The following is a 27521-nucleotide window of genomic DNA, read 5'->3' on the forward strand; positions in this document are numbered from 1 at the left end:
TTGTCCAGCGAGGCCCAGTGTCACCGAGGTGACAGGGGAATCTCCCCGCTCACAGTCCCTGCCGTCCACTGCAGACAGGGTCCTGGTTGGAGCGCTGTACCTGGACTGACCCCCAGGACCCTCCCGTCACTCCACTCCGCAGGTGGAGACACGGAGGCCCACAGAGGTGACGCGCTTCTCCCAGGACTGGAACCCGGCAGGCCTGGCTGGAGCTCACTCTCCGACCAAACCCCGGACAGTCCTGCGGGAAGAGCTGTCCTTAAACGGCCAGGTTCAGGACACACCAGCAAAGGCCTCTTAAGTCTGCTTCTAAGCAGAGTGCCCTGTGCCCACATGGCTGTCCAGGCTGTGACCTGGGCCGTGGTCCAGGACACCTGAAATCCCGGCTCCTGCCCTGCTGTGTCCCTGCCGCTACTGGCCCAGCTGGAGTGGGGAGTGAGGGGTGGCAGGGGGCTCTTGGGGTCAAGCAGCAGCTGGTGTGGGCTCAAACAAGCATGCTGTTTCCTCTGTGTGACTTGCTTAGGGTGACCCCAAGTTTTCCCAGGTATGGCAGCAAAACCGTCCCTCTAAAAGCACCACTTGGAACCCATGATGTCTTTGCTTAGAAATGCTGGGCAAATCTCCCAATCTCCACTGCAAGCCCTTACTCAGGGCTGAGCATCAGAGACTTGGTCAAGGGACTAACGCCACTGAGCGGCTGCCCCCGCAATTCATTACTCCCTAAACAACAACAGCTAGGTGACGCTGTCTGCTGTGGCCCCAGAGCCCCACCTTGGGCTCTCAGCAACTAACTTCCTTCCTTCCTTCTTTCCTCCCTTCCTTCCTCTTCAAAGTCTGGCTTAAGGACAGGAAGGTATCACTAGGAAAGTATCTGTCATATGCCTGACACCATTAGCACCCTTTATGAGAAGGATATTGCTTCACCAAGATGTGAGCAAGGTTAGCTACGCCCACTTTACTGATGAGGAAAGAGAAACTCAGAGATGTCAAGTCACTTATCCAAGGTCACAAAGCAGGGAAGGGATAGATAGGAAACTTCCCTTTCCTTCCAGGAAACCTCTGGGAACCAGATAGATACACTCCGCAGGGTGCCGTTCCTTTGTGCTTTTGTGGGGTACAGTCTAGGCTGTTTTATATTTTTAGTGGATGTTCTCATTTGCGGGTGTGTTTGTGTGCGTACATGCACACATGTATTCACATGCTCACATAGCCTTTCCCACAAGTATAGATACCTCCTGAGGGCAGGTGCTATTTTTCTCTTGTATTATTCCTGAGGGAAGAAAGGGAAATGATCATTAAAGACTATAGGTTGTGGCCTTTTTTATTTTTAAATAAATGGAGAAGATTTCTTCTAGCACTCAAAAGGTTATAACTGTAGAAAAAACCTTTAGATTCTCAGCACATACCGTCAGTTGAAACGAATTCTAACCAATTTAATGAGTAAATATTAAAAGAAACCCCAAACCATAAATCAACTAGAAAAAAATTAAGGGAACTATCTTGTGTCTGAATGGTAACTGCCCTTCTTAGACCGAAAGAAAGTGAAAGAAGTCACAACCAAAAGAACTGGGCACCAGATTTGACTTCACAAAAATATAAAATTTATGCACATCATAAAATCCGGAAACAAAATGCACGATAAAAGGGACAAATATTTACAACAAATACAGCAAAGCTAATTCCTTACTATATAAACAACAAAATATTCCTTACTATATACAACAGTAAAATCAACAGAAAAACCGAGCAAAGAGATTTTCCCCTTCCAACCACGAGTCAAGAGCTTAATGTTACTCTTGAACTTTAATGCCAACCAGCTTGCCTCTTTTCTAGCTCAAAAAATGCCCACCAGCCTGTAAGGCTCCCAAGGCAAGAACTGGGATTCTTTTCCAGGCTTTCAGTGTAGGTGGCACTTGTGGGAAACATTTAGGAAATTAACACACTTGAATGGGTTGACCCTGTCTCTGCCGGGTTTTGCCCAGAGATGTGGGGGATGGGAGAGCCATCTGGAAGGCCTGCAAGGAAAGACTCTGGTCCTCCCATAGGAGAACAAGCATCTTCGCACAGTACCCACTCCTTCCAGGGACGCACTACAACCAAACAGACCAACTAGCTTCTTTCTTAGCATCTCATAAAAGACTGCAGAACCCAAGCATCTTGGCCCTGGCAGCCAAGGAGATGTGAAAACTGTGTACCTACTATGTGCCGTGCACTATGCTAAGCCCTTCACACATACAGCCAAACGTCACAGTGACCGTGGGTCCCACATCCACGGATTCAACCAACCCTGGATTGAAAATGTTTGGAAAAAATTTTCCAGAAAGTCCCAAAAAGCAAAACTTATATTTGCTGTGTGCCTGGCAACTATTTACAGAGCATTTATATTGCATCAGGTATTATAAGTAATCTGGAGATGATTAAATGTGTATGAGAGGATGTGTGTAGGTTTCATGCAAACACTGCACCATTTTATATAAGGGACTTGAGCATCCGTGGATTTTGGTTTCTGTGGGGGGCCCTGGAACCAATTTCTTTGTCAATAATGACAGTACAATTATTCCCACCTAAGAAGTGAGGAAACGGATTCACCTGAAAAGTATAAGAACAAAACTCTAACTCCAGGAAACTGGAGAAAATCTATATTTGGAATTTTCTAATGTAATACTCAGGGAGCACCATCATGATTTCAGCCCCCAAACTCCAGAAAACCAGTGCTGATCATGTCCTAACCTCCCCATTGTTATTTCTGTTCAGTCTCCCAGTAACCCCATAGTGTGGGTGGGGCAGGTGACGCGGTCTCGTTTCACAGATGAAGTCAGTGGGGCGGGAGGGGAGGGGACGGGAGGGGGTCGCTCTGCCCAGGGGGAACAGCTGGCTGCCTGGCCAGCAGACCAGAAGCACCCTGTGGGCACAGACTGCATCTGCCATGCCATCTCCATGTCCCCCGTGCCCAGCCCTTGGGCCTGGCAGTGGGCAGGCCCTCGATACCTATTTCCTGAATGGATGAACAACGCTGGCACTCCTACTGGGAACAGCACTGGGTTTAGACCTCCCAGTCCTGTGTTCCTTCTGCCAGCCCGAGCCAGCCAGTTAGTGGGGAAGGTCATGCTATGGCACCAGCCTCCCTGACACCCCGGGCCCTCTAGAGGGCTGGCTCCCACCCCGCGTGCCGCAGCATCCTTCCTTCCTGCACAGAAGTGGCCAGACTCTTCTCCAGCACAGCAGGCTGCCCCAGGCCTGGCCCTCGCCCATCTCTGCAGATAAGCTGGGGTGAGGCCTGCTCGGAGGCTGAGGACACACGCACCACCCTTGCCAGGCAGGAGGCCGAGGACATGCGAGTGTTAACACTCACAAGGGGCGCCTGGGTGGTGGTTCTTAACTTCAGGCCCCTGAATGGGATCTGATAGAACTGAGGACCTCCAGAAACTGGGGCGTTTTGTGTTTTTTTTTTGAGAGAAAGAAGAAAGCTTTTATTGGGTTCTCTAAATGCTCTGTGATCCTCCTCAAAGTTAAGATCTGGGATGCTGAGATGAGGCAGAAGAAAATGTGGATGTCACAGAATCCAGTGGCCCAGGGAAGCCACACCCAGGTCAGATCTGCCCCTCAGGGGCTGGTGTTTTGCCTTTCCTCCCGTGGGTACTGAGTCTGGTTTGCGGAGTGCTGGCCAAGCGCTTCTCTCTGCAACTTGTCATTGGACTCTTGAGTAAAGCTGCAAGGGAGGTGCTATCAGATCCATCCCATGAGACGGGAGATGGGTGCAGGCGTGAGGAGCAGCCTGCCCAGAACCACTCGGCTTAACAGTGGCCCAGCAATCCTCCTGGTGAGGGCCTACCAAGGGGCATCCTGGACAACTCTGGGATATAAACAGCTACAGCTGGGCACCCAGAGAGGAGAAAATACCATGGGCCACCACTTTCTGAGCTCTTGGCAGGTTCCTGGAATTTCTACTTGCGGTAGCCACTCCATCGTCACTATAACCATAAAGTAGGTTGCTATTCCCATTTCACAGGGATGGAAATCAAGGCCCAAGGCTACACAGCCCATGTGTGGTAGAGGCGAGATTTGAACCTGGAGGTACCTGATTGCAGACCAGACTCTTTCTCTTAAGTCTGGCTGTCCGTTCTGTGGAAGGTATACACAGAGCTTACATTTAGACTCAGGTAGACCTCACCTCTCCCAAACTGCGTGACCTTGGGCAAGTCTCTTTTATTACCGGGAACCTCAGCTTCCTCATCTGTGAAATGGAATGACAACTCCTACCTGGCAGTTCTGTGAGACAATGAAGTAGGAACCGAACATGCCATGCTCCACATCCTTGGATTCACCTCCCCTAGAAATGAGACTAGAAGCCAGGGGCCACAAGCCTGAGCTGACAGTTTAACTTGACTGCCTGGGAGCACTGCAGACAAAGATCCCGTGAGAATATCTCACCATGTCTTCTTCTGTCCATAAAAGCTGGGGAATGCTGACCAGGCACAAATGATGAAGACACCAGGAACGGATATATCAGCCAGGATGGGCTGCAGGCCCAAGAGCAGATTTATACTTATTCTGCATCTTTTCAAAAAAATCCACGGGTTGGCAAGGCATTCCCTTGTGATGTTCTGGTTCAAAAGATTTACTGGGGTCCCTTATGAAATATCAGCCCCCACACTTCTGTAGGCTATCTCTGAGAAGCTATATTCACTTCTGCTGGGCTTGTCACAGGAAATGATATTTATTACAGAAAGTTAAGTTTATCACCTGTGGACAGTTAAACCATTAGTCCTGAGTGAGCAGCTCACTTTGGATGACCTCCAAACTTGATTCTGCATGTCGCTCTATGTGTATAAATGGCTTGATTCTACTTGCTAGAACTCTTTGCTGCTTTCACCTTACAGGGCTATTGAAAAACTGAGCTTTGTGTCTCCACCAGATTCACTTCCAGAAGGCAACATGGGTCTTGTGAGCCCCACCTAATACTGAACCCACGAAAGCCTGGGTCACTGCTGCTGCCCTGGGCAGTGAGTTACGCTCAGAGCTAAGAGGAACATTCGCACTCCTCCCAGAACTGTGCCTGGCTGGCACTTCTCAGCTCTTCCTGCCAGGGTCCCAGTGGATCCCCAGGCCTGCCAGTTCTTGCTCCTATGACCCAGGACAGCCCAGCACCTGTGGTCTGTGTCCTCCACTCTCTCTCCTGTGACTTATCCATTAGACAGATCCCTTCTTTCTGCAAACAGGCAGGAGGCCCCTTCCCCGAAAAGGGCTTTTTAAAATAAGCACCATGCGTAAGTCAGCATTTCCTGCGGATGCCACCCACTGCTGGCCTAAGAAGGCCGTCGGGCAGCGGGTGCTGGGTTCTGCGTGATGCGCACTGCACGGTGTGCGGGGGGCGCCGCCCGGCCCCTGGGTGTGCAGGCTGTCTGCTGCAGGAGAATGCAATCACACCCTGGTCCTGCCACTCACTAGCGACGGGGACTCCACGGGGTCTCCCTCACTCACACCCCTGGTGGTCGTGCGCACGTCCGCCTTCGAGGACACGGCACACGGTCCCACCTCCGGGGCTCACCATCTCCCATTCACGTGCCATGGGGAGCGCAGGGCGTTAGGGAATTCAGAGGTGCATGGGGCTGGCTTCCTTCACCTATAAAACTCACCTACGCTGCCTGTGGTCACTGAGGAGGCCACAAGAGGTAAGGCCTGGCAGGGGCTCCAATGAGAGAATCTAGTTCCATTTTTACTTAGCGTTCCTGTAATTGCTCCTGGGCTGGCTGGTCCGGCAGGAAGGAGGGCTTTGAGAACGCGCTTGAGGGAGATCCACAAATCAACTTACTCTTTGGGGGGATTCAGGTCCTCCGGTCTTGTTTCAAAGAACTGCAGCACCTCATCACACTGGGAGATATACGGCGGCAGCTGGATCAGGGCCTGGGGAAGAGACACGCAGGCGAGCTCAACAGAAGGGAAGAGGGGTCAGGATGCAGAAAGTCAAGACTCCATCGCGATCACCCACCCCTCAGAGTTTCAGATTCAGTAGGTCTGGAGTGGAGCCTGCGAATGCGCAATTCTAGCAAGTTTCCTCGTGATGCTCCATGGCTGGCGGAGGGCACACACCCACACAGAATATACACACAGATACTACAGTCATACTTTGACAAAGAATATGTACATATTTAGACAAAACAATAAATTGTGCACAAGTCCCTACCATATAGCACAGGGAACTATATTCAACATCTTGCAATAAACCATAATGGAACAGGATATGAAAAAGAATATATATATATACGCATATGCTAAACCACTTTGCTGTACACCACACACTGGCACAACATTGTGAATCAACTATACTTCAATAAAAATGCTTTCAAAAATTGCGAATTTCGTGCCGTCATTATTCCTCTACATCACCATCTCTACGGGACACTCAGTGTCTGCTGGATGGAAATCTTGGGCTTTACTCAACTAGCTGCCTACTGACTGGTGACAATTAGGTTGTCTCCAACGTGACCTGCCCGCATGTCCTAACTCACGGATCTGAAGGGTTCAAGTGAAGCAACTATTTTATGATTTAGGTAGAGGTCAGAGACGTTGAAATACCCAGGACGTCCCACTGCTCATGTCCACGTTCATCTGCCCCTGTGGCTCATCATTTTAAGGAGCCTCAACTGTCCCAACCAGCTAGATAAGGAGGCAGTGGGGCGGGGGCGGGGGGGGGGGGGGAGGGCGGTGCGGCGGGGAGAGGACACAAAGTGGACCCAGGCATTTCTTATGCTGATTTATCTACCAACAGCTATTCAATGATTCAATAGACATTTACTTTATGCCCAGCACTGACTAATTTCTGGGTCAAACAGGACAGAATTACAGGGTACATCCCATCATGAAAGGATCTGAAACAAACTCCATGGCTCCAAAATGAATCAACAACTTAATTTAGCAAATATTCACTTAAGCCCGCTCTGGCACAGGTTCTGAGGATGCAAATCTGAGTGCAGTAGAGCTGTTTCATGTACACATTTTATTATAAATTCCCAGCAGGGAGAGGGCCAGTGCAGATACCAGAATTTAAACAGCACGGGTGTGCTATGGAGTGAGGCAGGACCCTGCTCTCCCCGCAGAGGCCTCATTCCCTGGTGTTTCTCATATGCCTTCTTACCATGCTGAGTGTGGAGTCTGGAGTGAAAAAGATCTGTCTTGTAATTTCTGTGAAACAAGGCTCTAAAAGCCATCCCTACCCACAGTGATTTTCTAACCCTGCCACTGGACGATGATGGACTATGGAGAGATGGCTAGGGGTCTCCAATGTGGCGCCTTATCCAGCATTTTCAGGGGATATTTTGCCCCTACATGATTTGTCTTTCTGGTTTTAAAGAAGTTTTAGTTGTGGTAAAATATACATAACATCATTACCATCTTGATCATTTTCACATGTGCATCATTTTGAGTGGCACTGAGAACAGTCACGCTGTGGTGGGACCATCACCACCAGCCATCCACAGGCCTCTTCTCATCCTGGGAGTCTGCACCCCTGCGCCCATCAAATAACAGCTCTCCACTCCCTCCTGACCAGGCACCGCCGTTTCACCTTCTGCCTGTATGGATCTGACTACTGCAGGTACCTCATTCATATGAGGGCAATCACACAGTACGTGTCTTCTTACGACTGGCTGGTTCACTTAGCATCACCAGCTCAAGGTTCATCCACATTCTCTGCAGTGTGCGTCATTCAAGGCTAGATGGTATTCCATTGTATGTATATGACACATTTTGTTTATTCACCCCTTGAGATTCAGGTGGGTTGCTGCAACAGGACCTTTGAATCAGGCTCTGACTTTAAGTCACCTCCCCTCTCCTGATGTATGACCTGACCCAGCCCAAAGTGGAGAAGTGGGTGGACATGTTTTAGCAGTGTGCCTTCCCTGGTCACTGTCAACTTTCTACAATGGATAAGGATACAAGGATAAAGGATGCTGACTTGAAGGGCCTGGTATCTGTGACTCACTGATATTTTTTATTAGCCTTGCATAAGTATCTTCTGTCCTGCAGCAACTGTCCGGGGCCAGTCTTATCCAGGCCAGAGGCAGAGAGCTCAAGAGGGAGCAAATGGATCCCACCCCCCCACCTCGCATTTCTGACCCCCTTCTCTTTCTGGGCTGGAACAGTATTTATTTTCATGCTGTCCTGGGGCTCCCTGTGGGTCGCTCTTTCCTCTGAAATCCTGCAGTTCTTGCAACTGGAACCACATAATGAAGGAGCTGATCCTATTATGCTGGACTGTGGTGTGTCCTGGCTGCCTCGTGGGCAGAAATCTTGTGGCTCCCCCCAGACTGCAAACACAACATTCCCTTTTCGTGGGCTCAGCACTTGACGACTCCTTAAATACATCTGTCTGCCTCATGCCATATCATCCTGAGAGGGCTGGCCCACTCTAGAGATGGGGAAATGGAGGTTCTGAGGAGGTTAACTAGGCCACATGGGGGCCAAAGGAGCTGACTCCAGCTCCTCTACCTCAAATCTACAGAGGGTTTCCTCCTGTACCTTCCCTAGATGCTTTGGCAGTGCCGAGAGGGCCTTGATATCTGGTCCAAAGTGTCTGTTGCATAAATGAGGATGAGGCCTGGAGGTGGCCACAGTCTCTGTCTGGAGGGGGGCCTGTCTGCTGAAATGGGCAGAGACCCCAAAGGACCAGTGAAGAAGGGACAATGAGGCCCACAGAAGACAAGACCACATTCTTGTCTGTTTCTGAGCAATTCCTAAGGAGGCAAAAGCCCAGCCAAACCCGCGAAGCATAAAATAAACCCAAGTCACTCATAAAGGGCGGCTCCAAACATGACCCCGGGCACAGCAACAGTTCTGCTTCTGAAATACCCCAGAATCATCTCGTGTTTGGTCAGTAATGACAGAGAACCACAGTTCCAGGAAAACTCTGGTTCTGTTCCCAGTGGAATGGATAGATGTGGCTACTGGACATAGGGCACAGGAGAGGTGAGGCGAGCAAGTCCTGCTTGTCTGTGTAACGTCAGACAGGTCCTGGGTCTGCGCTGGCCACATTCTAGCACCTCTGAGCTTCAGTCTGCCTGTCTGAAACATGGAAATAAGTAACTCCCTACCTGGAGGGTTACTTGTGCTACAGAACAAGTGAGCAAGTATTTATCATACACGAGCTGCTTGATGAACATGTGGTTAACCCTGTGGCCCCCTGGACTGTACCAACAACAGTGTGCTGCTTGCTTCCAGGGGTGACTTTAGAGTCAGCAAGGTGATTCAGTTCAGTAACAATGCCTCAGCTAGAGAGAGAGGGTTTGTCTTCAACAAAATTTTAAGCGCACAGCACAGTACTGTTGGCTGCCGTACAGCAGATTTCTAGAGCTGATTCATCTTGCTTGACTGAAACCTTATGCTGCTGCTGCTAAGTCGCTTCAGTCGTGTCCGACTCTGTGCGACCCCACAGAGGGCAGCCCACCAGGCTCCGCCGTCCCTGGGATTCTCCAGGCAAGAACGTTGGAGTGGGTTGCCATTTCCTTCTCCAATGCATGAAAGTGAAAAGTGAAAGGGAAGTCGCTCAGCCGTGCCCGACTCTTAGCGACCCTATGGACTGCAGCCCACCAGGCTCCTCTGTCCATGGGATGTTCCAGGCAAGAGTACTGGAGTGGGGTGCCATTGCCTTCTCTATTGATTCCTGACTCCTCACTTTTCCCTCCCCACCAGCCCCTGGAAACTAGTGTTTCTCGTCTTCTCTTTTTAGGTCTCGCCCTGCAGCATTCAGGATCTTAGCTCCCCAACCAGGGTTTATAGAAACCGTGCTCCCTGCATTGGAAGTGCTGGAGTCTTAGCCACTGGAGGGCCAGGGAAGTCCCAACCATTTCACTCTTTGATTCTACAAATCTGACTGTTTCAGATGTCTCAAGTAAGTGGAACCATACAGTATTTGATCTTTCTGTGACTGGCTTATTCCGCTTAGGATAACGGGCTTCAGGTTTACCCCTGTTGCTGTGAATTGCTGGATTTCTTCTTTGCATGCTGAATAGTATCCCATTGTAAGTACAGGCCACGTTTAGGTTGCTTCTACATCTTGGCTATGGTCAACAGTGCTGCAATGAACATGGGTGTGCTGATACCGCTTTCAGATCCCGATTCCAATTCCTTTGACAAATACCCGGAAATAGGATTGCCTGACTACACGATAGCTCTATTTTTAATTTTTTGAGGACCCTCCATACTGTTTTCCATAGTGGCTGCACTTTGCACTCCAGCACGGTGTGCGAGGCTTCCAACTTCCCTGTATCCTCACCAGCATGCTGTCTTGTTGCCGTTGTTTTTGCTACCAGCCATTCTGACAGATGTGAGGTTATATTATATTGTGGTTTTGATCTGCATTTCCCTGATGATTAGTGTCACTGAGCAACTTTTCATATACCTATCGGTCACTTGCGTAACTTCTCTGGAGAAATTCAAGCCATTAGCCTATTTAAAAATTGGGCTATTAGCTCTTTTTGTTTATTGAGATGTATGAGTTCTTTACATATTTGGGGGATTAATCCCTTATCAGATATGTGATTTGCAAATATGTGATTTTCCATCTGGTAGCCGACATGACTGAGCGACTTCACTTTCACTTTTCACCTTCACGCATTGGAGAAGGAAATGGCAACCCACTCCAGTGTTCTTGCCTGGAGAATCCCAGGGATGGGGGAGCCTGGTGGGCTGCCGTCTCAGGGGTTGCACAGAGTTGGACACAGCTGAAGCGACTTAGCAGCAGCAGCAGCAGCCTGCCTTTTTATTCTATAGATTGCATACTTCGTAGTGCAGAAGTATTTTAGTTTGATGTATTCCCACTTTCTTTAGTTTTGTTTCTGTTGCCTGACTTTTGGTGTCATTTCCACGAGATCATTGCCACGAGTCCTGAAATAAAGCCGTGCATGTGGTTAACTGATCCTCAACAAAGGTGCCAAAAATACATACAGGGACAGGACAATCTCTTAAACAAATGGCACTGGGGAAACTGATACCCATATGCAAAAAAAAAATGAAATTGCGCCCTTATCTTATACCATGCACAAAAACCAACTCAAAATGGACTAAAGACTTAAACATAAGACTGAAACTATAAAATTCCTAGAAGAAAGTACTTCCCAACTTGCTTCCCACGAACATGACCAGGCTTTGCAGACCTTCCTCCAACAGCAGGTAACAGCAGCTGGCTAGATTTAAAAATATTTCTTGTTGCTGTTGTGTCACTGATTTAATTTTTACTTTTGGGGAAAGTGAAATCAGTTTTATACTATGATTGTGATATAAAATTTCCTCTAAAATATATATCTTCTTTAAAAAGTTAAAAAAGTGAATAAAGAAAAATATTAATGGTAATACAGGTGGTTGAGTATGGTAAGAACCTTCAGGTGAGGTCTCAAGGGACTAGAGACTGAGAAACACTGTTGCTACACTGCCTACGTTGTTGTTGTTAGTTGCTCAGTGTGGTCAACTCTTTGTGACCCCCTGGACTGTAGCCTGCCAGGCTCCTCTGTCCATGGAATTCTCCAGGCAAGAATACAGGAGTGGGTTGCCATTCCCTTCTCCAGGGGGTCTTCCCAACCCAGCAATGGAACCTGGGTCTCCTGCATTAGAGGCAGATTCTTTACCATCTGAGCCACCAGGGAAGTCTCCACACTGCCTACAGCACAGTAGAGGCAGTGGGGGAGGGATAGATCGGGAGTTAGGGATTAGCAGATACAGACTATTATATACAGGATGGTTAAATAACAAGGTCCTACTGGATAGCATGGGGAACTATATTCAACATCCTGCAATAAACCATAATGGAAGTGAAGTGAAGTGAAGTTGCTCAGTCGTGTCCCACTCATTGTGTCCGACTCTTCGCAACCCCGTGGACTGTAGCCTATCAGGCTCCTCTGTCCATGGGATTTTCCAGGCAAGAGTACTGGAGTGGGTTGCCATTTCCTTCTCCAGGGGATCTGCCCCACCCAGGGATAGAACCTGGGTCTCCTGCCTCGTAGGCAGACGCTTTACCGTCTGAGCCACCAGGGAAGCCCATAAACCATAATGGGAAACTATGAGAATAACACACATGTGCATAACTGAGCCATTTTGCTGCACAGCAGATATTAACACAACACTGTAAGTCAATTATCCTTGAATAAGATAAAAAAATCAAGTACTATGGCATGAGCATACACACTCACAAACTCATAGGAATGCATGTGTGTGTGTGTTAATGTAACCTATTCTCTAATAATGGTGAGTTCATATCTGAAGGACCTTCATCAGGAATGAACACTTTAGCAAGTAATCGACTCCAATCACAAGTTCTCACTTCAGAAAAGGCAACTTTGGGGCTTCAGGTATATCCCCCTCTGACCAACCATAGCCTCTACCCACTAGCGTAACAGTTGTCAGCAATAATTTTCTTCACTGGTAAAATGAGGGATGGCCCTTGCATGAACAGAACGTGCTGAGCCCAGCATTAAACACCCTTCGACATGGTGTCCTGGCTCTTGGATTCTGAATCCTCCGTGTTCGGCCTCTTCCTGAAAGATTTTACTGTCGCACCATGGTTAGGATTAGCTGATCCTGCCACTACGATATCATTGCATCTGTTTTCAGAAAACTTTCATGCAAAGTGGTGTCAGACAAGACAGCTGGTATTTCACCGAGTTTACAGAACAACTCGAGAAGCTGTTTAGGGAACTGCTTGATAACAAACGCTTGTGTGTGGGGCAGGATCTGGCTGAGTCTTGTTTTCACTGTGTCTTCTGATGAACAGAAGTTCTTGAACTTCATGTAGTCCGATAAATCAATCTTTTTATACTTGGAACTTTTTGTGTCTTTAGAAGTCCCTCAATACCTTGAGATTATGAGGAATTTTCCTATTTTTATTTTCTAAAATCTTTTATAACTGCCTCTTACATTTAAGTCTTTAATGTACTTGGAAATGATTATATGTGTAGTGTGAGGCAGGAGTTATCCTTTTTGTTTGTTTCCAATACGGACATCCATTTACTGAGGAATACTGCCTTTCCTCAATGATCTACAAAGCTGCTTTTGTTAGTATCAAAGTGTCCAAATATACATGGATCTGTTTTGGGGTTCTCTATTCTGTTGCGATGGTTAGTCTATCCTTGTGCTGACAGCATATTGTGTTAATCACAGAAACTTAATAACAGGTCTAATAGAGCAGCAAGTTACTTTCTAGCTGGTAGTTAGTTTTAGGGACATCTACAGCCCTCTTCCATCTTCATCTATTGGAAACTGCCCAATTTCTACCAAAATAATGTTAAAACAGAGACAGATCAAATTGGCTTAAGTCAGCTCACAACGATGTCAATAACAGGGCCCAAATGTTACATAAAGGTCTATGCAGTCTCTAAAAGACATCACAGGCCTTGTGATAAAAGGCATAAGGTTTCATCTCCTTCTAGGAGGGCAGTGTCCTTGAAGCCAAGTTCAGGGAATCTGGCCAACCAAACCCCCCAGATATCGATTCCCTTTCTTATGCTGCATTAATAGGTGGGGCGGTAACTTCTACATGGCTCATATAACATAAGCAGTTTCTCCCCTATGGTTAATCCAGGTCAATTCGTGATCTCTGGACTGCTCCAAGCAGAGCAGATGCAGGCAGCTGCCCCTGTCCGTTACTCCTCCAGGATTTTATACTTCCTCTTCTAAATCAAGTGTCCAGGGGTTCAGGGAACCCCAGGTGTGAGAAGAAGGTGTGACTCTGGAGAGAAATTGGGTGGGCTGGGGAAGAAGCAGGAGAATACATACGGGCTGAGAGAGAATACTTTCTGGGTACCAGGTAGAACTTGCCAGTTGGCTAAGATGACTCCAGAGTACGAAATTTCTGCCAGCAGGGCCTGGACAAAGGAATTTTAGGCTCTAGAGATTTGGAAAAGGACAAAGAGAGGAAGATCTGAATTTTCCTCTGAGATCTGGGAGGCAGAAGTGGTTTCTTTGTGCCTGAGAGACTGGCCCTGCCCCTCATCCCCATCCCTTTTAAAGGCATCCTTAGCAGAGGGAACAGTCAATTTTTATGAAACATGTGCTTGACTATTTCGGCCTCTTGAATTTGTACTTTCTTGTTGTTGCTGTTCAGTCACTCAGTTGTGTCCAACTCTTTGTGACCCCATGGACTGCAGCACGCCAGGCCGCCCTGTCCTTCACCATCTCCCCGAGCTTGCTCAAACTCATGTCCATTGAGTCAGTGATGCCATTCAACTGTCTCATCCTCTGTCGTCCCCTTCTCCTCCTGCCCTCAATCTTTCCCAGCATCAGGGTCTTTTCCAATGAGTCAGCTCTTCGCATCAGGTGGCCAAGTACTTTCTTAGAGAGGCGATAAGTGGTATGTGAGTGCTGAGTCTTAGAAGGCTCAGGTTTAACTCTCAAAGCCTCCAACACTGTTACTGCAAGTGACTTTACTGGGTCTCCATTTTCTCATTAGCACAAAGGGAAAAAGAAAACCTCCTCCTCAAAGTTACTGGAGGGACAAAACAAGGTCATGTCTGATAAAGAGCAGATGCCCAATCAGAAGTGATTTTCTGCTCTTTCGTGACATCTCCTGCCAAGAGAGGGGCATCTGTCCCCACACTGTCCCCCTTCAAATTTTTCAATAGACTTACTGAAGTAAAATTTATGCACCATAAAACTCACCCATTATAAGTGTACAATTCAATGATTCAAATTCAAATTATAGAGTTGGGCAATCATCACCGCATTCTAGTTTTAGAACTTTTCCATCACCTCAAAAATTCCACCAACCTCATCTGCAGTCAATCTCCATTTTCACTGCCCCATGGCCCAGGAAACCACTGACCTGCTTTCTCTAGATTTGCCTTTTCTGCACATTTCATGTAAATGGAATCATATAATATGTGGCCTTTTGCATTTGGCTTCTTCTGCATAGAATGTTTCTAAGAGTCATTCATTTTGCAGCACTGATCAGCACTGCACTGTCGAATAATATTCTACTGAACGCCTACTGAGCATTTTCTTTATCTGTTCAGCAGATGACAGACATAGAGATTGCTTCCACTTTGGGGCTATTATGAATTAATGCTATGATGAACAACAGCATCCAAGTCTCTGTGTGGATAGGAGTGTTCGCCTCTCGTGAGTAGACCCCTGAGAGTAGCTGGGTGGTAAATTTCACTTTGGAAGACCTGCCGAAACTGTTTTCCGAAGTAGATTCCCTCATATGTCCCCAGCCACCCGGTGGTTGAAACTGCGTGCTTCCAATGCAGGCGGTGTGGGTTTGATCCCTGGCTGGGGAACTAAGATCCCACTTGCCAAGTGATTCAGCCACTTACCTAACAGAATGAGGAGCTCATTGCTCCACATCCTCACCAGCTTTTGGTCTTGTGTGCCTTGTTGATTACAGGCATTTGGGGCACTGTGTTGACATCTTATGAAGCTTTTATTTCATGTTGCCCTAATGACTCATGATGTTGAACAACTTTTCATGTGCTTAATAAGCATCGTATGTCTCCATGGATGAAATTTCTATTCAATCTTTTGTCTATTGTTAAACTGGCTGTCTTAAAAAAAAACAACTATTTACTTATTTATGTATGTATTTAATATTTCTGAGCACGCTGCACGGCATGAGGCATCTTAGTTCCCTGATCAGGGACTGAACCTGTGTCCCCTGCAGTGGAAGCTTGGAGCCCCAAGCTCTGGACCACCAAGGAAGCCTTGACCTGGCTGTCTTTTTATTCTGAGGTTGTAAGAGCTCTTCATATAGTCGTAACACAAGTCCCTTCTCAGATATGACTTACAAATATTTTCTCCTATCTGCAGCATGTCTTCTCCTTTCCTTCATGGCATCTTTCGAAGCACAGAAATGTATAAGTTTAATGAGGTCCAGCGTATCACTTCTTTTCTTTTGGTGCTGTATCTATGAACTCCTTGCCTAAACCAAGGTCATGAAGATTCTCTTATGTGCTTTCTTCCAGAAGTTGTATAGTTTTAGCCTTTATATCTAGGTCTATGATCCATTTTGACTTAAGCTGGAGCTTTTGACTTGATTTTTTAATCATGGGTGTGAGCTCAGGTCCAATTTAATTAAAAAAAATTTCTTTTGCATATGAATATCCCATGATCCCATCATTTGTTAAAAGACTACACTACCCTTGTCCATTGAATTTCTTGGTATTTGTGCTGAAAATCAACTGAGTATAAACCTGAAGAGTTTATTGACTCAATTCTCTTCCCCTGGTCCATGCGCCTTTCCTTATGCCAGTACCACCATCTTGATTCCTGCGGCTTCATAAGAAGTTTGGAAAATGGGTAGCACAATTTCGTTTTCTTTTTTTTCAAAATTGTTTTGGCTATTCTGAGCCCTTTGTACTTCCCCATATACTTTAGAATCAGCTTGTTCATTTCTACAAAAAAGCCTACTATGACTTTGGCAGAGTTTATACTGACTCTGTAGATCAACTGGGGGAGAACTGCCATTTTAACACTATCGAGTCTTCCAATCCATGAGTATGCAATGTCTCTCCACTAATTTAGTTTCTTTAATTTCTCTCAACAATGTTTTGCAGTTACAGTGTATAAACTTGGTATTTCTTTGTATTAAATTTATTCCTAATTACTTCATTCTTTTTGATGTTATTGTAGGTGGAATTATTTTCTTAATTTCATTTTTGGGATTTTCACTTCTAATACATAGAAATATAATTGATTTTTTAAATAGTTGTCTTGTAGCCTATAATCTTACTAAGTTCATTTATTAGTTTCTGCAGGATTTTTTTGTGGATCCCTTATGATTTTATATGAGAACTTCCCTGGTGGCTCAGACAGTATAGCATCTGCCTACAATGTGGGAGACCTGGGTTCAATCCCTGGGTTGGGAAGATCTCCTAGAGAAGGAAATGGGAACCCACTCCCAATATTCTTGCCTGGAAATCCCATGGATGGAGGAGCCTGGTAGGCTACAGTCCATGGGGTCACAAAGAGTTGGACACAACTGAGCGACTTCACTTCACTTCACTTATGATTTTCTATAGTAGAATCATGTCATCTGTGAATCAAGGCAGTTTTACTTCTTTCTTCCTTTCGTTTGGCCATGCCGCACAGCACGTGGGATCCTAGGTTCCTGATCAGGGATTGAACCTAAGCACTGGAAGTACGGACTTCCTACCACTGGACCACTGGGGAAATCCCTCCTTCTTCCTTTCTAATCTGTATTCCCTGTATTTATTTTTCTTGCCTGCTTACACCAGCCACAGTCTCCCAGAAAACACAGAACAGAGGTGGAGAGCACAAACATACTTGCTTTGCTCCTGAGCTTCGGGGGAGAAATAGGTCACCGCTCCATTGTTAAGGCAGTTTTTGCTGTTCCCACCCTTCTCCAATCAAACTGCTAGTGATTTTGAGTCAGAGAAACAAATACTAAAAATTAGGGAAGCTAAATAAAAGAAAAATAGGCTTCTTTCGCAACCACAACCTCAAATCAAACGAAATAAAAGCAAAAGGCAGACAGGCTCCATGTGGTTGAGAACATTCAAGGGACTGGAAGCCAGCTGCACTGTCCAACAACAGGAGCTGGCTGAATAACTTCTAGAACATTCACGCACAATGGAATACTATGAAGCCACTAAAAGCAGGTTCAAGGAGATTTTTTAATAGCACGGGAAATTCTTATAATGCAAAAGAAAAGAGAAAGAGTGACAAAAATAACACATATGGGATGGTCTCAAAGTCATAATGAAAGGCACACAAAAAGAAAGGAAATATGTAAAAACCTTCACGATTGTTGCCTTTGAATTGAAGGATCATTCTAATTTCTTTACGTTTCTTTCACCTGTACAGATCTTTCACAATGGGCATCCTTTAGTCAGAAAAAGAGAAGGGGGGAAAAAAAAAAACTATCCAAGGGGAAGACAAGAGACAGGAAGTACTGGAATTTCTCAGACTTACCTTACAGTATTCGTCTATCGGTATCAGGCGCTTGACCGCCACGTCCCGAATGTGGCTTCGTCGGAAGAGAATTTTGCCTGCGGAGGACAAGAGTGCGTGCAGTGTTGAGAGGCAGCAGTGACAAGCTCTCAGCAGCTTGGGAGGATGAGGACGTGCCTGCCTCTGGTATGCGTGCGTGTGCGTGCGTGCTCGGTCACGCCTGGCTCTTTGGGGCCTCATGGACGGTAGCCCGTCAGGCTCCCCTGTCCATGGATTTTCTAGCCAAGAATACTGGAATGGGTTGCCATTTCCTACTCCACGGGATCTTCCCGACCTAGGGATTGAACCCTTGTCTCTTGGGTCTCCTGCACTGGGCAGGTAGATTCTTTACCACTGCACTATCTGGGAAGTGGTCCCTAAATTCCTGGCTGCCATCAAAACCCGCTGCTGCTCATCCACAGGGTTTGGATGACCCCATGCCTGGTCCCCCAAAACCCTGTTCACAGCTCTAGTACAAGGGTCTGACGGAGTGGGACTTAGTGGTTAAGTTTTGGTGAGATAAGGGAGACTGGAAGCAAGGAAGACCTGATGATCAGAGGTCCGCTGTCTAAATATAACATTCTCAGACCGTGTGAGCGGTTCAGTGAACACTCAGATGTGCCCTCAGCCAACAGCTCAGCCTCCTTCCCTCCTCTTCCTTTGTATATTTCCTGCTCTCACCTGATGTTTCCCCGGTGTGCTCTGCTCTCTCATAGTTCTGCGCCTTTCCCTCTTCCTGGAATACCTTCCCCGTCCAACCTCGCCACTATCCCTGCTGGGAAACTCTTATCCACTTCAAATGGGTTATGAGTTCCTGTGTCTTTCAGAACAGACTTGCGGTTGCCAAGGGGTGGGGGTGGATCGGGAGTTTGGGATTAGCAGAGCAGACTAACAGATAAAGGATGGATAAACAACAAGGTCCTACTGCACAGCACAGGGAACTATAGTCAATGTCCGATGATAAACTATAACGGAAAAGAATATGAAAAAACATATATATGTAGAACTGAGTCACTCTCTGTATAGTAGAAATTAACACATTTTAAATCAATCACACTGCAATAAAAAAGAAAAGAGTTCCTGTCTCTCTCTAATTGCACACATCACACTGATGATCTGCGTGTTCTTCTCCCTTCCTACTAGTCATGGGGCTCTGCCCAAATAGGGATTGCCTGAGTTTAGTCAATTCTGCGCCCCTGCCACATGGCACTCACTCACGTCTGATCAGTGTACGAAGGTGGACTCTACCTGCCAGGATGACAAATCCCTCCCATCCCTTCCCCAGTCAGTGTGGTAGGAGAGGCTCCATGCCCACCGCCCCCCGCCGCCCCACCAAACACTAACAGAAGGTCCACTCACTACTTGCTTGGTGACATCTGAGTGCTGGGGTGTGATACCAGAGCCTCCAATGTGACACAGAGGCAGAGGATGTGGGTCACGGGCAAAGGTAAGTATATAAATGGTGCCACCAAGGGTCTTGGGAAATATCCAAGAGGCTGAAATGTTACGGGTGAGGTTTGCTTCACGCAAATCAGTGGGTTCCCTCTGATTTGCCGCTTCTCACGGGGAGATGGTGGCAAGGCTCATACACTGAAGATCCAGACAGTGTGCCCACGCCACACAGCCAGGGGGCAGGCAAAATCAGAAATCAGACAGCAAGGAGGGCCAAAGAGGGGGAGAAGGGGATAGGCTCCCACGCCATGCCTATGCAGGGCGACCAGGGGGTCTCCAGGGCTCAAAGAGGACAGCACGGGCAGGCCACAGTCCTCCAGACAGCAGAGCGCGGAGACCTACTGAGAACTTCACCTACTTCTCGTCCGAGGAGGCGGGTCATGGAGACAAATTTGGGTCACGAAGCTGGCAGGGCGAGGAGAGATGGCACTGGAGGGACTGCCGTCTGCCTGGGTCACGCTTGGGTGAGCAGGGACAAGACGGCAGGAAAGGTCCATGAAGAATTTCGTCATAGGACAGGATCAGAAGGGATAACGGAAAACAGCCTCTTGACTTTTGAAGATTTGCAATCTAAGGTGGTCAGGAGATTTGCACCCAAAGAAGCCATATGCTTAAGGCCACATGTAAAATAATCGGACAACTTGCTCTTGGGCGAAAGGGCACAATCGGGAAATTAGGTAGATATGATCAACCTAATAGTCATCCTTTCTTTGTTCATTTCCATCAATTAAAAAAAAACCCACAAGGAGATGAAATTCCTTAATAACGAAGATTTCCTTTCTTTATAGTGGTGATGGGCTTAATTCTGATGAATCAGTCAAATTTCTGATATACCACACCTGTTAGAAGGGAGAAAAAAATCTAGAGGAAAATGCATCACAGTTCAAAGTGCTTGTCTCTGAGGGTGGAAGACAAAGCCTTCTTGTGTTCTTCTTTATACTTTCCCCAAAGTCCCTACCCTAAACACTGATTATTTCTGGAATCAAAATGTTCATGTCATTTAAAACAAAGAAAGGAAATTATGCAGGGAAATGAGAAGGGGTTTTCAACCTGGCCTCCCTAGAGCTGATGGCATTCCCTCATTTACTCCCGAGGTGCAGGCTCTGCGTGAGCCCCATGTGTGCAGGGTGCTGGGGGCCTGCCTTCTCGACACTTGACAGTCGATGTTTCCCAATAGGGGAACAGGGCCCCTGCCCTGCAGGAGGCTTGCACCCTTGGCCTCCAATCCAGAGAAGGCTGCTGGCCTTCCTGTTTCCATCCCAGCCCTAGTCACTGTGATAATCAAATTACTGCCCTCACGGGTGGGACCACCTGAAGATCAGGATTTCTAGGAGAGGCCTAAGGTTTTTTTTTTTTTTTAAAAAAAGCGTGCCTGTAAAGAGAAATCCCACAGGGCAAACGCTTCCTGCCTCTAATCCATTTCTCAAAATGGGAGGAGGAGTCCCTATCAAAAACATGTTGCTCTTGGTTTGGTATAATTTCCCCTTCTATAAAATGAGAGAAAGCGGGCAGAGTGGGGTGTACAGGCTGACTGAGAAGGCTGTGACTTACAGCGGGCGTGGTGCAAGCCCTGGCCTGCGGGCACAGCACAGGCCACCTCGGAGCCACCACCCCCAAGAGAACCTGCCTGAGGCCTGCCTGCAGGAGCTGGGAGAGGACAGAGAACTCAGGCCTTAGTGGGACCAGTCTCTGGGCTCCTGTCAGGGAACCTGCCCAACACAGGGGGCAGGAAGCCCCAGGGCAGGATTAGCACGTGCAGGGGAGACACACAGAAGCTCTGGGGTGACAAGCAACGCTCCCCCGGGCCAATCCCAGGGGGTCCTCTTCCTTCCTGCGCTGCCTTGGAAAATGCATTTACCTGCTGGAGCCTCAGTCTCTTCATCTGCAAAAAGGGAGAACCGCCCCTATGTCTTAGTAATCTCCAAGACGCATGGGCACTGGGCTTGGCCCTTGCTAGGTGCTTAAAACAGGGCAATTACTTGGGAAAAAAAGAAAAGGTTACAGGATACTGCCTGACAGTCCACTAGGAAGGGCACATGTCTTTCCTGCAACTCCCAACTTGGTTTCTTAAGACCTGTCACCGACAGGCTCCCTTATCATTTATCCCCAGCAGAGCTGGACTGCCGCTCAGGCTCGGGGGCAGAACTGCGTGGCCAGCACCCCCTTGGCTGGTGCCTCTGGGCGAAAGGCTGGTGGGGCCGCACCCCCGGCCTGCGCCTGCGTCCATGTGTTTCTGTGTGAGTTGTGGGGAAGGAAGGCAAGCGAGCCTGCACCCAGCCCTCCCAGGCAGGCCAGCCTTGCTGGAATGGAAAGGGTCCTCAGAGGAGAGACGAGCCTTTGGTGGGAACGAGCAAGCTTTTGTTTTCCATAGTGGAGAAAGGCCAAACTGTAATTCTTATTTTTCAAGCCACATCCTCTGCCAAGTTGGCTTTCCTCAGCTCTCGCTGGGATGGAAAATTGCACAGGCCTGTTCTCCTCTCCCCTCCCCCGCCTTTGTGCTAACAAGAAACTTGCTTTTGTTCTGCTGACGTGGCAGTCTTGGCAGAAAACTGACCCCTCGGAGTGGGGGACCACCCGTCCCTGCCCTTGGCCTTGGCCTCGAGGAAAAGCTAAGAGGTGGGCTGGTAAAGGATGCTCCAGGGGTCCTGGGGCCCAGCGGGACCTCTTTAAGCTGCAAGTGGGTCTCCTGAGCAGGGACAATGGAGCGGAGTCCCTGAGAACGGCATCTCCATGCACTCGTGGGTGGATAAGGATTACGTAACCACGAAAGCTTTCAGGGGCTGGGGAGAGGGTCGGCTCAAGTTCTTCCCTGTTCTGGGAAGTTTTTCCAGAGCTGGTTTTGCCTTTCATCCAGCAGAGTTCTAACTCACGGCTTTCCTTTCCTGTCTTGAAGAAAAATATACATTCAGAGCCCATTTCAACTTGAATATCCAGATGGATCACTTAAGCAGGATTCCACGATACAAAATACCCAGAAATTCCAAATGAATGTCCCCGACCCTGTTTCTGCCTTTACTGAGAACCTTCTATGTGCCAGGGAGTGAAGCTTATGAAGCAGGGGTCACTGTTCCATTTTACAGATGAAGAAACTGGGGCTCAGTGGTGGGAGATGTTGTCTGCTGGAGGTCACAGGACTTGGTCCACTGGACTCCAAAGCACGTGTTTGGGTGCTGAGATTTGACTCCTGCAGCTGGCACACTGGGTTATCTCCAATAGAGGAAAAAATTCCAGTGTTCTTTCCCCGTGGAAGAACTAAAAACATTAGTTTTTTTAGGTAAACAATGTTCCCAGTAAATGGGGGCCTGGCAAATACATCTACCCTGTCTCTAAACTCACTCAACAATGACAATATTTGAAAGAACACAATGATACGCTGATAGCAGGATCTTGGAATGGGAGAGGGGAGAATGAGCTCCTGGGTGACTCAGAGTCTCCCCATCTTGGTGCTTGGCCCCCCTGTCCCCTCAAAATGAAAAAGACTGAAGGGCCAGGAAAGTGAAGTCACTCAGTCATGTCTGACTCTTTGCGACCCCATGGATTGTAGCCTACCAGGCTCCTCCATCCATGGGATTTTCCAGGCAAGAATACTGGAGTGGGTTGCCATTTCCTTCTCCAGGAGATCTTCCTGACCCAGGGATTGAATCTGGGTCTCCCGCATTGTAGGGAGACGCTTTACCATCTGAGCTACCGGGAAAGACTAAGGGCCAGTCTAGCTCCAAATATCTGTGATTTAGGGTGATTGTCAATTTGCTGATCATCTGTACAGAAAGGTAGTAGTAAGTGCTTACTTGTTGCTAGCTACACACCAGGCACTCACCTAATCCTCACAACAACTTTATCATTTACGTACCATTATGATCTCCGATGTGCAAGTGTAGAAATGAAACTGTGTGTGCTTAAGTAACTTACCCAAGAGAAGAGAGTGGATGATTAGGGACACTGGGATTTGAACCTGCAGTGTGTGACTTTCAGGCATAAATTTTAGAGCCTGCCATACCTGTGTCTGAATCCCAGCTCTGCCATTTGTGCAAGAGATCATAATTTCTCTCAGTCTTCATTTCCTCATCTGTGAAATGGGCATAGTAATGTCTGCCCTGCTGGGTTGTTCTAAGGACTAAACGAGCTAACAAAAGCACTTAGCCCAGTGACTGGCCCACAGCAGACATCTAAATGGTAGCTATTATTACTGGAAGCTGTAACACTGGCTTGGGTAGCTCATTTTTATGAGTTGAAGCCCTGATGCTATTTCTTTGGTAAAAAAAATTTGCGGGGGTGGGGGGGGGGGGGTATGTACTGAGAGCAGGAACCAGTGATGGCTGCATTAAGCCTGGCCCTTAAAAGGTACTTGGTGGCTGTGGTAGGCGGGCAGGCAGGCAGAATTTCCTAAATGGCTCCCAAAGATATTTGTTCTCAATCTCAGCACCTGTCAACAGAGTGGGATCTCCCTCCTAGGATCATGTTACATGATATGCCTCAGTTCACTTCAAGAGAAGGAGATTATCCTGGATTAGCCAAGTGGGTACAAGGTAATCCCATGAGGCTTTAAACGCAGACAACTTTCCCCATTGGTGGCAGGCGGGGGAAGTCAGAGAGATTCCGAGCTCAGGAGAGATTCCATGCCCTATTGCCAGCCTGAAGGTGGATGAGGAATACAGGCAGCATCTGGAAGCTGAGTTCCCAGCAGACAGCCAGGAAGGAAACAGGCATCTAGGTTCGACAGCTGCAAGGAACTGAGTTCTGCCAACAACCTAAATAAGGCCGGGAGGGATTCTTCCCTAAATCCTCCAGGTAACTGGCCAGCCCAGTCAAGACCCTGACTTTGGTCTTTTAAAACGCTAAACAGAGAAGCAGGCTAAGCCTGCCTGGACTTTGGACCAGCAGAGCTGTGAGACAATAAGTGGGTGTCATTTTAAGCTGCTAAACGGGTAGTGATTTGTTATGCACAACAGAAAACAGAAGCTGTTAAAATAGGTGCCATTCACTACACAGACTACATGAGCTGGAAATATTCCTTTAATTTTATTATCAATTTATTTTAGGAGGCTTTGCCATGTGGCATGTGGAATCTTAGTTCCCCAACCAGGGATTGAACCCGTGCCTCCTGCGGTGGAAGCATAGAGTCTTAATCGCTGGACAGCCAAGGAAGTCCCTACTCCCAGAGATGCGAGAAACTGAGGATCCCAGAGGCAAATGTCTTGCCTAAGGTCACACAGCTAGTAAATGGCGTAGCATCTAACTCCAAAACCAAAATTCTTAAGCAATGAGTTCTACAAAAGACCAAGGTCTGGTCACTGGGTCAGTGGACAGGGACAAAGAGGGGAGCGACCCAAGAGCTGTATGAGAGCCTAGAGGCCCCAGCTGAGGGCACACGCCTCACTCACCGGGGAGAAAGGGAATGATCCGCTGTTTGGGGTCCTTCTGTCCTCCTTCCATGGGAAATTTGTCCAACATCTGCATCTAAATGGGAAGAATAACAAAATGAAAGCCTTTATATGATAAAAGCATCTCTGACAGTTTATGTTAACTGCGTGATTTGATAGAGAAAAGCTCACTTTGTTCAGTGTTCCAGAAACCCAAACTAGCGGAAGACAAAGTCAACCAGACCTAGGATCTCCATACAAACAATTCTCTAGATCCGCAGCTGGCAGCCTGGTGCAGGCTCAGGGCTGGGAGAGACCAATCTCAGTTTTCCTGCGGGCGCCAGTCACAGGACCTGAAGCGTGAACAACACCCACTAGAGCCCCCAAAATTCCACGGATGGCAGGTCATCCTGTTTCCTAAGAACTGCTGGGTGGTGCTCAAACCGTGGAGACTCAGTTAATCTGGTTAGGTCTCCACCTGTGAGGTCATGACACACTCCTGCCGCAGGAAGAATTGCCCTGCCTGGCTCAGCTTCGTTCCTAGCTCTGAGTCAGGCATGTGGGGTGCAGCAATGAAGCGACTCAGAGTCTAGCGAGAGACTGAAAAGTAAATTGATCATTGACGGGTGGTGTAGGAAGCACCTTGAGCGGTAGTACAGGCTGCTGTGGGCACAGAGGAAGAAGAGGGATGGAACACCCCAAACAAAAACCTTTCATGTCTTCTGATAACAGCAAATGCATCTCTGATATTTTAAGGAATCAATGGGAAGTATCTGGTCAGATATACAAAATCATCAGGATCTGTTATTTGTGAAGTGGGGAAGTGACGTATCTTGCGCCTCATCCTTAGCGGACCATAGGTACCCACTGCCAGCGTTGCTTTACAGATTAAAGCTGGGATGTGGTGGTCATTAAGGCTGTCACCAGATTTCCGGTTCTTCCTTTCAGCATGTGGTAGATTCCTACCTCCCCACCCCCTTGAAATAAGATGCGGCAAACTCAAGGTGAGCAGAAGGGACACGGCTGGCTTCGGGGAAGAGCTAGGAGTGGTGCTTTACTCATCACCCTCCGGTTCCGCCTGCCACGTGACCACTGTGCTCCAGAGTGTGGCTTTTCTGTCAGCAAGGGACCTGGAGCGGGGGCCCAGAGCCCACAACCTCTATGGACAATCTTCATTTCCCAAGCGAGAAGTAAACCCCGTGTACAGTGAGGCTGTCTGTCACAGCATCGCACCTTTTAAAAAAAATCGGATGTAACTGCTTCATGATGTGCCAGTTTCTGTTGTACAATGAAGTGAGTCAGCTCTAAGTATGCCTATAGCCCTTCCCACCCCTCTAGGCTCACGGAGCAGCGAGTCGCGCTCCCCGGGCCGCGCAGCCGCTCCTCGCCGCCTTCACGCGCGGGTGTGTGTACACGTGGGCACCGCCCCGCCCCCTCCGCCCACCCTCTCGCGCGGGTGTGTGTACACGTGGGCACCGCCCCGCCCCCTCCGCCCACCCTCTCGCGCGGGTGTGTGTACACGTGGGCACCGCCCCGCCCCCTCCGCCCACCCTCTCGCGCGGCAGTGTGTACACGTGGGCACCGCCCCGCCCCCTCCGCCCACCCGCGTGTCCACCTGTCTCTGCTCTCACAGCACAGTGTCTTAAGCCAGTCTCATTAGTATGCAGGCCCAGGATTCAAGGAGAAGAAAACGGAGTCCTGAGTCTCCCACAGAGGTGGCCGGAGGTGAGAGACCTGCCCATCCTTTTACCTCAAGGAGAAAGCCACCCTGGACCTTACGGTGCATCCCTCTGGGTGAGGAAAAAAGGGAACTCTTGTGCGCTGCTGGTGGGAATGTAAATTGGTGTGGCCACGATGGAAAACAGTCTGGAGGTTCCGCAAGAAACTAAAAACAGAACTACCATATGACCTAGCAATTCCACTCCTGGGCATATATCTGAAAAGAATGGAAAAGTTAATTTGAAAAGATACACGCGCCCCAACATTCACAGCAGCACTGTTTACAATAACAAAGACAAGGAACAACCCAAGGGCCCGTCAAGAGATGACTGGATTAGGACGGCGTAGGGTGTGTGTGCATTCATACAGACATATAACACACACATATACGGTGGAATAGTATTCAGCCGTAAAGAACGAAGTTCTGCCATCTGCAGCAACATGGATGCACCTAGAGAATATTACGCTTAGTGAAATAAGTCAGAGAAGGACAAACATTATATACTAACAATATCACCTGTATGTGGAATCTAAAAAATAATACAAATAAATGTATACACAAAACAGAATCAGACTCAGAGACACAGAGGGCAAACTTGTAGTTACCAAGCGAGAAAGGCAAGGAGGGAGGGGCTAACTAGGGGCGCAGACTAACAGACACCCACTACTACATGCAACACAGACAAGCCACAAGGATACACAGTACACACAGCACAGAGAATTACAGCCATTATCTTGTAAAACCATAGTGAAGTATAATCTACAAAAATACTGAAGCACTACGTTGTACACCGAAAACTAACATAGCCCTGTGAATCATCTATGTGGTGGTGGTTTAGGCGTTCAGCCATGTCCGACCCTGCGACCCCATAGGCTGTAGCCCGCCAGGCTCCTCTGCCCATGGGATTCTCCAGGCAGGAAAACTGGAGTGGGTTGCCATTTCCTCCTCCAGGGGATCTTCCCAACCCAGGGATCGAACCCGCGTCTCCTGCGCTGCAGGCAGATTCTTTACCGACAGAGCTACTAGGGAAGTTGGTGAATCAACTATACTGTGATTTA

The 27521-nt window shown here is 47.9% G+C and overlaps 1 protein-coding gene across 1 annotated transcript in view; it reads right to left on the reverse strand.

Moving 5' to 3' along the window:
- SH3PXD2B (SH3 and PX domains 2B) overlaps positions 1-27521 on the reverse strand; it is a 117811-nt gene that overhangs the window by 41600 nt on the left and 48690 nt on the right. Inside the window, exons 3-5 of the mRNA XM_052659018.1 lie at positions 24765-24840; positions 17914-17990; positions 5813-5904 (exon numbers count right to left, since the gene is read on the reverse strand). Coding sequence (XP_052514978.1) covers positions 5813-5904; positions 17914-17990; positions 24765-24840 — 245 coding nt within the window. The remainder of the gene's footprint in view (positions 1-5812; positions 5905-17913; positions 17991-24764; positions 24841-27521) is intronic.

This window comes from Budorcas taxicolor, chromosome 20 (genome assembly GCF_023091745.1).
Source record: "Budorcas taxicolor isolate Tak-1 chromosome 20, Takin1.1, whole genome shotgun sequence".
Classification (NCBI taxonomy): Eukaryota; Metazoa; Chordata; class Mammalia; order Artiodactyla; family Bovidae; genus Budorcas; species Budorcas taxicolor.